The 14,740-nt window shown below is 48.2% G+C and overlaps 1 protein-coding gene across 2 annotated transcripts; it reads left to right on the top strand.

Annotated features, from left to right (window-relative positions):
- Positions 1-1,556: 1,556 nt before the first annotated feature.
- On the top strand, positions 1,557-11,408 carry IRX2 (iroquois homeobox 2). Of its 2 annotated transcripts, XM_085571787.1 has the most exons (6): positions 1,557-1,739; positions 2,248-2,475; positions 4,299-4,704; positions 5,119-5,862; positions 6,598-6,665; positions 7,361-11,408. In XM_085571787.1, the coding sequence occupies exons 1-5, from the start codon at positions 1,572-1,574 to the stop codon at positions 6,639-6,641; spliced, it is 1,590 nt and encodes a 529-aa protein (XP_085427913.1). In that variant the 5' UTR covers positions 1,557-1,571; the 3' UTR covers positions 6,642-6,665; positions 7,361-11,408. The 2 variants fall into 2 exon arrangements, with proteins under 2 accessions (XP_085427913.1, XP_021384464.3); XM_021528789.4 differs by having other exon boundaries at positions 1,614-2,475.
- Positions 11,409-14,740: the final 3,332 nt, after the last annotated feature.

The following is a 14,740-nucleotide window of genomic DNA, read 5'->3' as shown; positions in this document are numbered from 1 at the left end:
GCTCTGCACACCCGCAATTTTTCAGCTACTGCCATCTCCCCTCCTGCTGGTGGCCAACCGAACCCCGGTGTCGTCTCCATCCTACCTGACTGAAACTACTTGAGGTACTTCATGAAGAACTCGGCCATAAGCGTCAAGCAACTTCATTTGTTTAAGTGCGCACTCATATATGTTGAAAATAAAGCACAGTTTCATTAACTTTTTTCTTTTTTTTTTTTTTTTTTCTCCGAGCACCTAAACAATATTAATGAGGCCGTTCCGGGCCGGTAACTTGCAGAAGGTTGCACGTGAATGGCTTGTGCAAAGCGCGGTGGCTTCCAGACCTGCAGCCCCATCCCTACCTGCCGGACCCACCCTGATGCTTCTCCGCACGGACGGCGGCGGAGTTGCGGAGCGCAGGTGCGGACCGGGATGCGCGAAGAGGCCTAGCATGCCTCGGCCCCCTGTAGCGGCTTGGTGGGACGGGCAGGGCCCAGCGCCGTGCCCCGGGGCTGTCGGACTGAAGGAGCGCCGGGGCAGGGGAGCCCCGGCTCCACCGCGGGTACGGGAACACCGACACAGGGGACCGCGGGCACTGCGACTCGTCCCGGGAGGCAAAGGGCAGAGCTTGAGTGTGGGCAGCTCGCCACCGGCTTCTGAAGGGACCTTCTGGATTAACTATTAAAGAAATGTACATGGACACAGATGTGTGTATTTAAGTTTGCACTGAGGAGGCAAGAGCGGTGCCTCCGCCTCATCCTCCTGCGCCCGGGCCGGAGCAGCGCTGGCACTGGCTGGAAGCTGAAAGTGTCCAGGGCCGAAGGGAGAAGGCAGAATAAATTAATTACATAGATACTATATTCCATGAGATTTGTCTGATCTGCCAAAAGAAGGAAGGAGTGAGGGGAGAATGCAGATAGCTCCCCGGAAGGAGTCACCCAGGCCTCTTCCCCACGTATCAGCGAAGGAAGAATAGAACTGAAAGAAAGATTTTTTTTTTCCCTTCATGTGCAAAAGCGCTGCATGACTAGATCATCACTGTTTGTGGCAACTTATAAAACTGTAAAGTCCACGCTGCTAGGGACAGTGCGATCCTGGATCTGCTGATTTGAGCAGTTGCTCCTCTCCCTACCATATAGGGCAGTAGTTTTACCAAGTGCTCGCTCTCCCCTTGCGCGCTGCCCGGCTCCGCCGCGCCCGGCCCTGCGCGCACACACGCGTGCGAACACACACATCTCACACGTGTGTGCGCGCCTGCCGCTCTTCGGAGAGTGCGTGCGAAAGGGGATGCAGATATCTGTTATACACATTCTTCTCAGCTGCCCCTGTGGATATAGAAAGAGGGAGAGAGGGTGTGTAATGGAGAGTGCGTGGAAGAGTATTCATGGCTCCGCGAGTCCGGAGAGGAGCTGATGAACAGTATCATCGTTTGGCTTCAGCAGCGTGCTCGCAGTCGGAGAGGCTGCCTTGCATTACAAAGCCTGCCTTCCCTGCCTGCCTTCCCCGCCTGCCCGCCGGCCGCGGGAGGAGACGGAGCCGGGGCCGGAGCGGGAGGGGGCGGGCCCGCCGGGCTATGCAGATGAGTGGCGGTGATGGACAGCTCTGTTTTCCAATGTCCCTCAGAAACTGGAGTGCTGCTTCCCTCAACTCTTCACTCCAGACTCTATACTTCCCCCAAAATACAGGCTCGCAGGCGCTGGGGGAGCTGGCTGGCTGACTGGGAGAACTCCATATGCAGCAGCCACTTTTCTGATTTCGGGGTCTCGCTTCTCTCTCTCCCCCCCTCCCCTCCCCCTCCCCCCCCCTCCCGTCCTCCTCTCTACTTCTGTTTCTTTCCCTTTCTCTTTTTTTATTAACCCGCTGTGCTTCCATCTCTCCCAGATGCCCTTCCCCTCCCGGATAGATTTCTGACCTTTCCTACTAATTTTCCATTTGGAGGGTTCTTTTGGGTTTTTTTCCTTCTGTTTGTTTTTATTCTGATCGGGTGCGCATGGGTGGGAGCCTATAAAAATTCTGAATCTCTACATAACTGCACAGAGCCAACCGGGGGTGGGGGGGTGGGGTGGGGGGGGGGTGGGGGGAAGAGAGAGAGAGAGAAGGAGGGAGGGAGAAAGAAGGAGGGAGGGCAGGAGGGAGGGAGCGGGAGGGCGGGCGGGAGAGAGGGAGAGCACGAAAGCAGCGCCAGGAGCAGCGGCAGCAGCAGGGCCGGTCACCCTCGCCCCCTCCCTGCTCCTGTGCACGCCAGTGCAAGCCATGTCCTATCCTCAGGGTTACCTCTACCAGCCCCCCGGCTCGCTGGCTCTGTACTCCTGCCCGGCGTACGGGGCGTCGGCGCTGGCGGCCCCCAGGAGCGAGGAGCTGGCCAGGTCTTCGTCGGGATCGGCGTTCAGCCCTTACCCGGGATCGGCAGCTTTCACCGCCCAGGCGGCGGCCACAGGCTTCACCAGCCCGCTCCAGTACTCCACAGACCCCGCCACGGGATTCCCCTCCTATATGGTAACTACCGAAGAGAAACCCTCTCCTTCTTCATTAGCATCCGCATTCTCATCCTCATCATCTTCAGCCTTTCTCCTCACACACTCACCATCAGCCCCCGACACCACGCCGCACAACTGGGCGCCCCGCACCGCCGCCGCCTCCGCGCTGCCGGCGCCGGCCGCGCATCGCTCCGCGCCGCCCCGCAGCCCGGCCGGGGACGAGCGGAGCGGAGCGGAGGCGAGCGGAGCGGCGGGCCGGGGCCGGGGCCGGGGCCGGGGCCGGGGCCGGGGCCGGGGCCGGGGCCGGAGAGCTTCGCGTCCCAGCCAAGCGCGGTGCAGGCAGGCCTGGGTCCCGGGCTCTCCGCGCGGTTTGAGGAGCCGGGAGGGCGCTTTGGTTGAGGAAATACGGATGGTCTCAGCCAGTTGGGTTGGGTTGGATGCTTCCATTCTCTCTCTGTTCCCGTGTCTGTGTCTCAGCCTTTTATTTTTTTTTTTTTCCTTTTAATATGTATTTTTTCTTTTCGTAGTGATAGCACAAGGGAGGGTTTCCTTTTTCTTCCTTTTTTTTCCCCCAATTTTTTTTCTCTCTCTCTTTTAAGTCGGTGTTTAGAGGCGCTGGGGGCTTTATCCCCGTGTGGTTTTATTTACTTTCAGTGTGTTTTGTGCTAATGGTTTAACTGGATTTTGGGAATGAAAAGGAGCATCTGTTTGCGATCTGTGAGCTTCGCTTAAGCCCAAAATGGTCGTAGTGGCCGCAGTTTCGGATTTCACTTTCTTCTTATTAGTTTAAGGAGCAGTTGCAATTGCGTGTTGTGTGTGTTCTGTGCATAAAGTATATAAATAAAACCATAAACTATATAAATAAACTGCACGTCTAGATGGTTATGTAGTTTTATAAACACGCACGCACACAGAGAGTCAGACACATATCTAGTCCGTACACACAAAGACCTGTGTCCGGAATTTGAGACTAGAGCCGCTGTCGATATCCTAGGAGAGGATAGCAGCGGGGTAGTTCTCTCTCCCTGCAAAGTGACAGGGAAACTACTTGCTTTCCGTCTGTTCATAATACAGTGCATAAATTGTCGTGCAGTCTTTATTCGAGGTGGTATAAAAGATCTGAGGGTCTCTCTTGTTTTTCCTGTTGAGAAGCAGTAGGCGAGTGGCTGGAAGTTGCAGTGAGGTTGTGAACTGTGCGGGATATTGGGCGATGTTGAGTCTATGACTCCGATCTGCGGGGTTCAAGAGACGTGCTGAAAGTTAGCGAGTTTCTTAGGGATATCTTTAACTTTTCTTCATTATGCAGACTTAAATAAGCGCAATTTAAACGTTAAAGAGCGAATTAAAATGCTAATTACATCGCATTTGAACAATTCGAAACGGTGCATATCTTCTGATTTGCAAATTGGATTTGCAATGCATTAGTGCAGTGAATTGCTAAGTGGCGGCTTTGTTGTATTTTCTATAGCAAAAAAGGAAACATCTTTTGAACCTTTGAGAGAAATGTTGATATCAAGGCACTACCTGTAGGGCCTTTAAAATGTTTACGCGTTCAAAAATTATATTGGGAAATATTCAATTACAAGGAGCTGAAATTAGTCAGAAAGATTAAAACATCGCCCATTTTAAGCGCGTGTGCCTGTGTCTGTATGCTGGGCGGAGGAAGGAGGGGGGGGGAATTGTAACTTAATGGCCTTTGGGTGCTGCTACTCCCCCTCATAGAATATGGATACAAGACACCATCCCGGGGAAATACAAATATAACCGCCGATCTCGCCTTGACACTCACTAATGGCTATCAGCAATAACAAATTGCCAACCCCACCGTTTTGTTCTGTCCAGGGCTCCCCTTACGACGCCCATACGACGGGGATGACCGGAGCCATCAGCTACCACCCGTACGGCAGCCCTGCCTACCCCTACCAGCTCAACGACCCCGCGTACAGGAAAAACGCCACCCGCGACGCCACGGCCACGCTGAAGGCCTGGCTGCAGGAGCACCGCAAGAACCCCTACCCCACCAAGGGCGAGAAGATCATGCTGGCCATCATCACCAAGATGACCCTCACCCAGGTCTCCACCTGGTTCGCCAACGCCCGCCGGCGGCTCAAGAAGGAGAACAAGATGACCTGGGCCCCGCGGAACAAGAGCGAGGATGAGGACGACGACGAAGGCGATGGAGCGAGGAGTAAGGAGGAGAGTCCCGAGAAAATGCCCGAGAGCAACGAAACCTCCGCGGAGGACGAAGGTAGGCGAGGGGTGCCTGCGGCCCCGGCGGGGTGGCTCCATCCCGCCCCGTCGAGTCCCCCGGGTCCGGGGCAGCGGGGTAGGAGCGGGGGCGCGGCATTTAACAAAAACGACCCCCAAACCTGTCCCGTCCCGTCGCCACCGGCTGCTCCGGTCTCTTGTCGCCGATCAGCGCCCGTGGCCGAGGGGGGCGGGGGGCGGCTGGTGACACCCTGAGGGGCTAGGCGGGGAGGTGTGGGGGGCCCGCGGAAGAGCCGGCCCGTGGGGATGGATGCTCCTCGGAAGGGGAAAAGGCGAGGATGGCTTGAGCCTGCCTGGCCGCAGCGATGGCGCGGTGGTGGCTGGGCTCGCTTCTCTCCCGCTCTGTTTTGCCGCCCCTCCTTACTGCCTCTCTGTGCCCGGCGGGCCTCCGCAGGGATCAGCTTGCAAGTCGACTCGCTGACGGACCACTCGTGCTCCGCCGAATCGGACGGAGAGAAGCTGCCCTGCCGAGCGGGAGACCCCCTCTGCGAGTCGGGCTCGGAGTGCAAAGACAAGTACGAGGACATCGAGGAGGAGGACGAGGACGAGGACGAGGACGAGGAGGAGGACATCGAGGAGGATGACGGCGGCGGCGGGGAGCGCGACCCGCCGGCCAAGCCCGCCACCTCCTCGCCGCTGGCGGCCGTGGAGGCCCCGCTCCTCGGCCACCCGCACGCCGACGCCGTCCGCAGCGCTAGCAAGGCGGCGCTGGGGCCCCGCGCCTCCCCCGGCCCCCCGACGCCGGCCAGCAAGCCCAAGCTCTGGTCTCTGGCCGAAATCGCCACCTCGGACCTCAAGAGTCAGACCCTGGGCCAAGGCTGTCAGCCTGCGCCGCTCTCTTCGGCCACCCCCGCCTCCGCCCCGCACAGCGCTGCCTACTCGCCCTCCTCCCTCCTGGGGAGGCATATTTATTACACCTCACCTTTTTATAGCAATTATACAAACTATGGGAACTTTAACGCTCTGCAGAGCCAGGGAATCCTGAGATACAATTCCGCAGCAGTTGCTTCAAACGAGGGACTAAGTCAGACTGTCCTAAATGCCAGCTCTGTGCACAAACAGAGCAGTGACTCTTTGAAAACGATCACTAACCAGCTAGAACAACATTACAGGCCCTCTAGCTATGACTCTAAGAAAGGTAGGTGACTTGTTTCTGCCGCTATCTTCCCTCTTCTCCCTCTTCCTCCTTCCCTGACCCGTAGATGTCCCCTATGCGCTGTAAATACTGAAACCTGCTCTGGAAAAAGCAGCGAGCTCAGTGCCACTGCTGCCAGAGCGAAGATGGGCACTCATATAACCTGGGGATTAAAACCGGCGTGTCGCCGTCGTATCGGTACCTGCCCGTAAGAACCGCGAGAGGAAATATGAAAGACGACTTTTAGATCAGTCTCACAGGCTGCAGATGCAGCTTTGAAAAGTAGGTTTTATAGAAATGGAAAACTACACACAAGGCTATCCAGAGAGCATTGGTGTCATTGCCTGTATTTTTTTTTTTTTTTTTCCTGACAAACTGGTTTGACTCTCTTTGTTTCCAGTATTCTCACGGGGTTTTTTCAGCTTTGGGTTCAGATAATTGCTGACCTTGGACGTGAAATTATGTGGAGTGTGACATTTTTTTTTGGTAACTGGTTGCTTCTTGGTTTCTTTGGGTTTAGTTTTTTTTTTTTTTTTTTCCCGAAAAAGTTTTGCACTAATATAGTTGTCATCTTATTCTGCAAAATTACTCGAGATACAGGCAAATACAAAATATTGGCTAGTCTTTTAAACGATCCAGCTACGAACTGTGCACCAGTGAGGGTTGGAACCTGCACAGACTGTATAATCTAGTTAGCTGGCTGTGTCCTGTGACTAACTGACGGTTATATTTTGACAGATCCCACTGAAGTCTGCACAGTAGGAGTACAACCATACCTATAGAAGTGCAATCACACAGCAATGCAAGTAAGTGAGAACATTTTCTATTACACTGATCATTTGGCATCAGGTCTGAGATGTGCTGCACAGTTCTAGATTCGCTTAACATTAATTTCTTGCTTCATTACTTGAGAGTTTGGTCACATAGTAAAACATTATTTTTTCTGCTGTTTTCGGAAACCTCTTATGACTACTTTTATTTATTTGGTTTATCTTAATTTTCAAGCAAGGTTAGACAGTTCCTTCACTTTGCATACACTTTGCTTGTGTAAGGCAAAGCCGTAGGGACTACTTAAATGTTACACAGAGAAATCTTCAGGAAAAAATTAAAAATCTTTAAAGGTATTGTTATTTAAAAACAGAGTGCTTGTGCTCACGTGACAGTGTTAAAATTAAGTGGGGCTTCACGCAGTGACTGCATATTTAAAATAAGAAAGGACAAATGTGCAAAATCGATGTGAATCTTAAGCAAGGTATGTTATCTGTGACTTGGCTCTTGCTTAGCTAGCAAAAGCACTCCGAATACTTCCACTATTTACAGCTAAATAAACAACAACAAAAAAAACACCTTGCCGATATTTTTCAACTAACTTTTATTTTTGTTAGGAGAAATTAGACTAGTAAGAATTTTGCTTTACTTCCTTTCCTGCCCACCCCGTTTAATGGTGTTAGAGTTTAACTGAAGGATTTTTGCATGATCTGGCTTTTTCCTTGGTCCACAGGTAGGTGTCACAATTGCTTTGAAAAAAGTCAGCAAGCCATCATCTCTCCCCGAGCTAATATATATAACAAATCTCTAAATCCGGATCACATCTGGTGCCACTGTATAAAAGAAGACCACAGAGCACTATTAAATCTTCAGAATCTAATTATTAAACCAGAATTTTGTTGGACATATGTGAGTTTGCTGGTATAGTATAGTTTCCCCAATGTATGTGTGACTTTTGAAAACAGATCTGTTTTTCTCAGGATATCTTGAATTGATCACTTCATTGCCACGGTATCTATTCGATAGGTGTGATAGGATTTATTGTAAAATTTATTTGTAAAAGATGTATACAGTAGAGATAATAAAGATGTGATTGGAGAACTTGAGTCCTTACAAAGTGGAAACAAATTTGATATTTATTTTTGTAACGATATAAAGCTTCTAGTAATTTATGCAAGTTGTATTGCAATGAAATCTGAACTTTTTGTAAATAAATTTTGCCTGGTTTTTATTTGAAACGTTGATGGTTATACAATCTTTGGTTGTTTAACAAGAATTCTTTACTAATTTATATCTCTAATTGTAAATAAAAACAGACTAGTCTGCAACAATGTTGTGTTTTACATTCATTTCCCTCAAAATATTATTTTTATTATTTAGAAGAGGAGGAAATTTGTAATTTCACTAGTAGAGCTAAGATCATCAAATGAGTAAGCAATTTAAACATGTTGCAAATATATACTTTGCATAAATTAATTCCTTCTGGCTTGTTCCGTTATACTTAAGCTTTAACTACACTCATATGTACAAATACGTATTTGTATATATACATGAATATGCGTAGAAAGGGTGATGGGAATATATGCATGTTTCTTATAAACTATTTTTACTGGGTGTGAAGTAGCTCTTTATTTATCATTTTTTAAAATTCAATATTTCTAAGGGAAAAAAATATTACCAACCATGGTTTGCTTTCAATTTATTTTCAAAATTGCTTATTTTCATCTTCTGGCTAAAATATGCAAGATAAAAAAAAAAAAAAGATTAAAAGTCCAATACCTGTTTGGGGTTTTTTTAATGGTTTTCCCTCATTATATTGATAAACTATACTTTTATAGTTACCCTGGAAGTCTGCTTTGATTGAATCATAAAATTAGCCAACTCATAATTTTAATTTTTAGTAAAATAATGGGAATCCTCGCGTAATATAATTTCAGAAAAGAAACAAGCAATCATTTATTTCCCCCAAAAGATAAATTGAGTGAATATAACTTACGGTTATAAAACAAGAATAATAGCTTCTTAGATTGCCCTTTAATCAATCATACACTTATTTTTCAAGAGGCTCATCTATTTTATTCCATGATTAATAATGTTCCAGCGTGAGAGCATTATTAGATCCCAGCAGGGGAGATCCTGAATGCTTTTAGCTGCTTTGGAATGGTCAGTTGGGGTTCATTATGGTCTGATATTGAACAATTTATAAAATCTTGTCTAAACATCTGCCAGCTCAGATAGGCTGATGTGTCTGAAGATGGGAAATTGCTGGACCAGTTGATATTGACAAACGGATCTCTCTCCAGTGGCTTTTTGTTCAGTGAAAATTAGTGGCCTCTTGCTCAGGTCTTGTTAGAAAGGGCATTTGAAAGTGATCTTAGATACTTCAGGCATCAGCCTTGGGAAGGTTAACTGGATAAAGAGCCCTGCTAGTCTGGAGTCCGGAAATATGTTGTGATTATACTAAAGAGGGTGAAAGGAAGCTGCTTTCCTTGAATGCATATACACAATTCCCATGCACACGTCCCTCACTCTTCTTTGTAATTTACCCCTATAAAGACATCTTAACTGACTGGGAAAATGTGTGTTTTTTTCAACTGAAAGGGCAGAAATTAATAATGATATTCTGGAATACTCTGGGATCTGTCTAGCTAAATCTAAAGCAGTGAAGATCTTTGCAGCTGGAGGCCTACTCACACTATCATGCTGTTTGTGGAATGATGCTTCTTTGCTCCTGTAACATCCTCTTTCATTGAGGTAGAATGCAGTTGTATCTGCATGTAGTGTGTAGTACAATTAGAGAAACAGCTAAGAAGTAATTAATTTTTTCCCCTCCAGTTTAGCATATGATGTAGCTTGCAAATATTTACTACAATCGTCGACCATCTTTACTTTGCAGTCCAGGAAGGTCTTATGGAGGGATTTTTATATCAGGGGAAATACCTGAACTTTCTTTCCCCGACTCTTGCTCCTACTCCATGAGCCCCCACCACCCATGTTATACGTCCCAGGTCTCTGTTGGACACAAAGTGTACATTTCAATTGGTAAAAACCAAAAGCTGTGGCAGAGATTAAAAAAAGGCTGACGACATTCCTTTGATGTTTATACGCCCAAAGACTTATAAAAGATTTCCATAATTTACCCACCCTTGCTAGTATTTAGACCTGGATTTCTTTCTGGAAAGAAAAGTAGAAAGACTCGGAAAACTCGCTTTCAAGTATTCACTATGTATGTAAAACCCAATGGACTTCTCTCATCCTCTGAGAAATTCACAAACGATTCATGGATGCAGATGGGTGCCACTGAAACGATTTGGCATATGAATTTATTTTTTTTTTAATAAGAAACTAATGGTCGAGAACTGCATATTCAACATCATTCAAGATTTAGTAATCAAAATTGAAAGCAGGAGGAAAATGTAGCCTTGCTAGATTGTTGGCAAAAACAATGTGATTATTTCAGTGCAGCAAGAAAGAGGGATGAACGATAAAATACATCACTCTGTGCATGGTTTATTTCATAACGATGCTAATGAGCCTGCTGGGATTAAAATCTCACACCCCTTTCTATATTTACTGCCTATTCTCCCCACCCCCCACCCCTCGTTTCTGTGCTCATTTCGGAGTGGGAAAGGCAAACCCTTCCCTCTTCGGGGCCAGAGGTTTCATTAGAGCTGATTTATTGAAATTCGGGCTTTAATCTCAGGTGGGATCCCGGAGGAATTGGCCCTGTCGTCAAATAGGAAGAGGGTCGCTTTCCACTTTACACTTCCTGGGCTGCTTTTCCCCTCGCTCCCTGCAAATGTCAACATTTGTTCTCAATAAGAGAGTTATTGTTTCAGGAAAGCTGCTCACCAACTGCCTTTAGGAGCAGAAAAAAAGCGTCGCCCACCTTTGTTTGGCTCTAGGCTGGGGGAAGGGATGGGGACAGAGGTAACATGCAGCTCAGGCCAGCAGCGGACAGACAGACAGACAGACATGGGAATTACTGCTGTGCTGCTGCGCACCAGCTCGTGGCTGGAGGGAAACGGGCCCAGCTAAGGGGAAAGTTAATGGAAAGCGTCATCGGCATCTGCGTAAAAAAAAAAAAAAAACAAAAAAAACCAAAAAACAAACACCCAACAACCAAAAAAACCACAACCAAAGAAAACGCACCAACGCGAGAAAGAAAAGGACTGCCCTTACGGAATTCTACCCGCGCTACCCGCGGAGATGGTCTTCAGGTTTTGGGGAGGGATGGAAGAGTGATCCTCCAGGTGAAGAAAGATGCAAGGTTGGCTATCTGATTCAGCCCTACCTGACCGCAGCCACCTCCCTAGCGGGCCATCCATCAGCTCCCGACACAGCGGGGCGGGAGTGGCCCGGGACCGGCCAGACCGGAGCGGAGCGAAGCCGTGGCCCGAGCCGCTCCTCTCCGCTCCGTGGTGGCCTCTTCGTGTCCATCCTCACGGGGAAAAAAATCCCAGAAAAACACAACCCTGTCACCACTGAAAGTTTCTGGCTCTGTCACTCGTATAATGTTACATCTCACTTGAAGGCAGTTCAGACTCAGTGCTCGTCTGAGATGCTGTGGCAAGAATGTAATCAGTACTGAGAGGGTTTTATTGCTTATTAACTTTTGAAGCAAACAAGCCACCCCTCCCCCCAAACCCTAACCTACCCCCACAAAACAAACAAACAAACAAACAAAAAACCCAAACACCACCCAAGACAGAATTTATATATAGGTCGATTTTTGCCTTCTGCATTCAGACATATCTTAGGTACTTCGGCAAGTTTCCCACGATCCAGGTAGTCGAAAAGAGCCTTTCCATTGTAGGAACTGAATAATGATGGTAAAAAAAAAATACTGTTATTAGAGTAATACTCCACATTAAGTAATGTGATGTTCATCCCTTTGTTTTTAATCCAGTAACTAATAACTTAGGTATGTTTCCAGCTTTTAAAGAAATAAAAGCGAGGGAGAGGGAAAAAAGTTAAAAACAAAGGGATCCATACTGCACAGTCAAAGCACTCATGCATCTAATCCCTGATTATTACTCGGCGTGTCTGAAGCAGAGTATTTATTGAAAGTACAAAGAGAAAGCGTGGTCCGCGGGACACGCTGGCGCACAGGTAGCTCGGAGCTGCAGGCAGCGACCTGGAGGCAGGCGGCTCTGGGGGAATGTTTTATCTGTGAGCGCCCTGCCCGAGGTGACAGCCCCGCTCCCGCAGCCTGGACCCGTGCTCCCCCTCCCGAGCCGTGACTCATGGAATAATGTCACCATTTCACATCCAATCCCGACGGAGCCGGCTGCATTTTTCCCTGAGCAAAAAGTAAGCGACAGAGGGACGTGGCCACTCGCCCTCGGGAATGGCATCCGTTAACCTGGATCCTTTCGGGATTTAAGGACTGAAAGGGCGGGAGGTGTCACTTCGGCCCAGCCGCTCGCGGAAAGGCAGGAAAGCACAAGGCAGAAAAAGTCACTTCTCCACTCCGTCTTGTGTCATCCGTGGCGTGGGATTTCAAAATACTCCCAAATATTTGTGCAGGGGACAAAAAAAATGTCCTATCGCTCCTCGCGCGGCTGCTATGTGGACACTGTTGCTGCTCGGGCTCTTAAATAATGCCTAGGAAGGAAAATAAAAATAAGTATGTGCATTTTTATAGGGAGATAAATTGACAATTTATTGTGTATAACTTCTGATCAATTATTAATCGTTAGTGTCAACAACAGGGTTATAATTACCTTCAGTTATTTAAAGGGATATTTATTTTTTCTTCTCTCTGATCTGGTAATTAGTTAATGCTCTGGAGTAATGAATTCAAAGCTGATTTGATAATGATTGAGACAGGGTTTTTTCCCTCTCTTTTGGCAGCCCCCCCTCGCAAGGAAGGGGAGGGTAGGAGGAGGAGGAGGTGTCTCCCCCCGTTTGCAAAGAGTCCATGTAAAGGCAAATCACTGCGCGTTTCACTTTTCAGACCATAAATAACGATTCTGGGAGTAAAAAGGCGAAATGACAAACAAATAGAGCGCAGCTGGGTTGAATAAGGCCGATCAAAGTTAGCGGGGGCCGACGCTTTCCTCAGCCGCCGCAGGTCTGAGTCCCATAAAGGTGCCAGCAACTCTTACCTCTCTCCCCGAGATCAAGGGAGAGGGCGAGCAGGACATTTTAACCCTCTGACATCTTCCCGCGAGCGGAGGAGGGGAAAGGGGAGAAGGAAACGGCGTATTTTTTGTTTGGGGGAATGAATGCTTTCACCATTGCTCTAGGGAAGGGGTTTCACCTGGAGCCCGTGAAGCTCGCCCAGCCCGCGGAGGATGCGCGGGGGACAGAAAGGGAGAGGCGCGGTGCGGGGCTGCCTCAGCTCCTCGCAGCGGCAGAGGCGCAGCCTGGTGCCTGTAAATGATCCCCAACCCGGCTCAGCCTCAGGATGGGGAAGCAAGAAATATTTTTTTTTTCCTCCTCCTTGAGGGAGCTCGGCAGAGCTTCGTCGTGAAGAAAAGCAGTAAAAGAGCAGCCCGCAGGAACTGTGGCTGCCGCCTTGCTCCCGTGTCTTGGGGCGTGGGTAACCCCCTCCTCCCTGGGCCTGGGACTCGGCAGCCCGGGGGAGGCAACTACGGCAAACTCCCCTCCCTCCCCTCTCCCGAGGCGTGTGGCGCTGAGCCGAGGTAGAAGCCCCATTGTTGCCTCCCTCCCCGCTTTCCTAGACCTCTACTTAATTTAGCGTCAGGCGAGGTCTCGGAGCCAAAAGGGGTGGGTTTTTTTGTTTTGATTTTTTAAAAATTTTAAAATTTTTTCTTTAGCGCTATGGGGCTCGTTTTACGGCAGCTCTGAGAGAGATGAATATAAGTATATATGTTATTATATGTAACAGTTATACGTTTATATATAAAAAAATTGTTTTCTCAGTGCAACAAAACTGCACTGGGAATTGCAGTGCAAAATGCAAGTTTTAAAATTAATTCATCCTGACAGGATTGACATCGCCCGGCTCCCTTTTTCCTGCAACTACGTCCGCAAATGAATGCCGCTTCCAGAGTGTATGTTTTAATTTGTCACATCAAGGCAATAAAAGGGAGCGATATATACTTAAGCCAGTTAACATTGTAATAACAGGTTTAAAGGAGCAATTAAATGGTAGTGAGTCGCATGTCTGACTTTCTATAGGCATTACCACATCAATGGTACCTTTTAGGCTGACTATAACTTAGCATGATTGTCTCAATTAGTTTAGCTACATGATAGTTATTGTGAACTCTTTGTGAGTAATCAATGTTACGCAAGCTTATGGGAAGGAGGCTTTAATAGGGGTGAGCCGCAGCTAAATAACACGGACCTCCTATTTTAAAGAAACACCTTTCTTTCTCTGTGTCTCTGTTTCTCTCTCTCTCCCTCTCTTTATTTCTTTCCTCCAAGCCCCAAGAAAGAAACGGTAATTTATAGACTTATAAATCTGTTTCCGAAATCGGTGTAGCCGAACGTAGATTTACGGGCAAAAAGCAGCTTCTGCCGCGGTTGATCAACGAAAAAGCCCAGCGCGGATGGCCAGGCACCCCCGCTTCGCCTCTCCTTGGCTTTAGTGGTGCATGTCGTGGCTGTTCTCTGTCACGATAAAGCCCCGAGCCACAAATAACCTTGAGGGGTGCTCACCTCACATGATACGTGTGTGCGGAACTCTCACTGCCGCCTGAGCTTCCCCTTGCTGACACCGGAGCCAGTCCGAGAGGAGCGCTGCGGGGACAGACACGCGTGTGCGCGTAAAACACAAATGGGTGTTAAGGCGAGGGGCGGAGGGAGGAATGACTGTAAAGCGGGGTTATAAACACGATTTAATGCAGAGAGAAGTGTCCTGCCGGAGCAACGGGCCGCTTGGTAACTTGTTAGTTCTCCACTTACAGACATTCTTGCTAAAGACTGAGCCACGGGTGGCTAATGCAAAATACAGAGGGCTGGAAATTGAGTGGGAGCTGCTTGAACTGCTTCAAAACACTAACAAGTATGTACTGGTTTCTGTCACGGGGGAAAAAAAAAGAGGAAGAGAGCGTGTACCATTGAAATTTCAGATTAAAAAAAAAAAAAAAAAAGCAGGGATATTCCTGTTGGTGAAGTTATTCTCATTAGTCCTAACAAT

Source organism: Lonchura striata, chromosome 2, assembly GCF_050655825.1.
Source record: "Lonchura striata isolate lonStrDom1 chromosome 2, ASM5065582v1, whole genome shotgun sequence".
Lineage (NCBI taxonomy): Eukaryota > Metazoa > Chordata > Aves > Passeriformes > Estrildidae > Lonchura > Lonchura striata.
Note: the sequence above shows the minus strand (reverse complement) of the source record. Positions and strands in the feature narration are given on the sequence as shown.

Bases quoted from the DNA above. Each gene is read 5' to 3' on its own strand.
- IRX2 (XM_085571787.1), top strand. From the start codon at position 1,572: ATGGACAGCTCTGTTTTCCAATGTCCCTCAGAAACTGGAGTGCTGCTT. The intron at 2,476-4,298 runs GTAACTACCGAA...TGTTCTGTCCAG, and splicing joins CGGGATTCCCCTCCTATATG to GGCTCCCCTTACGACGCCCA. The intron at 5,863-6,597 runs GTAGGTGACTTG...ATATTTTGACAG, and splicing joins TAGCTATGACTCTAAGAAAG to ATCCCACTGAAGTCTGCACA.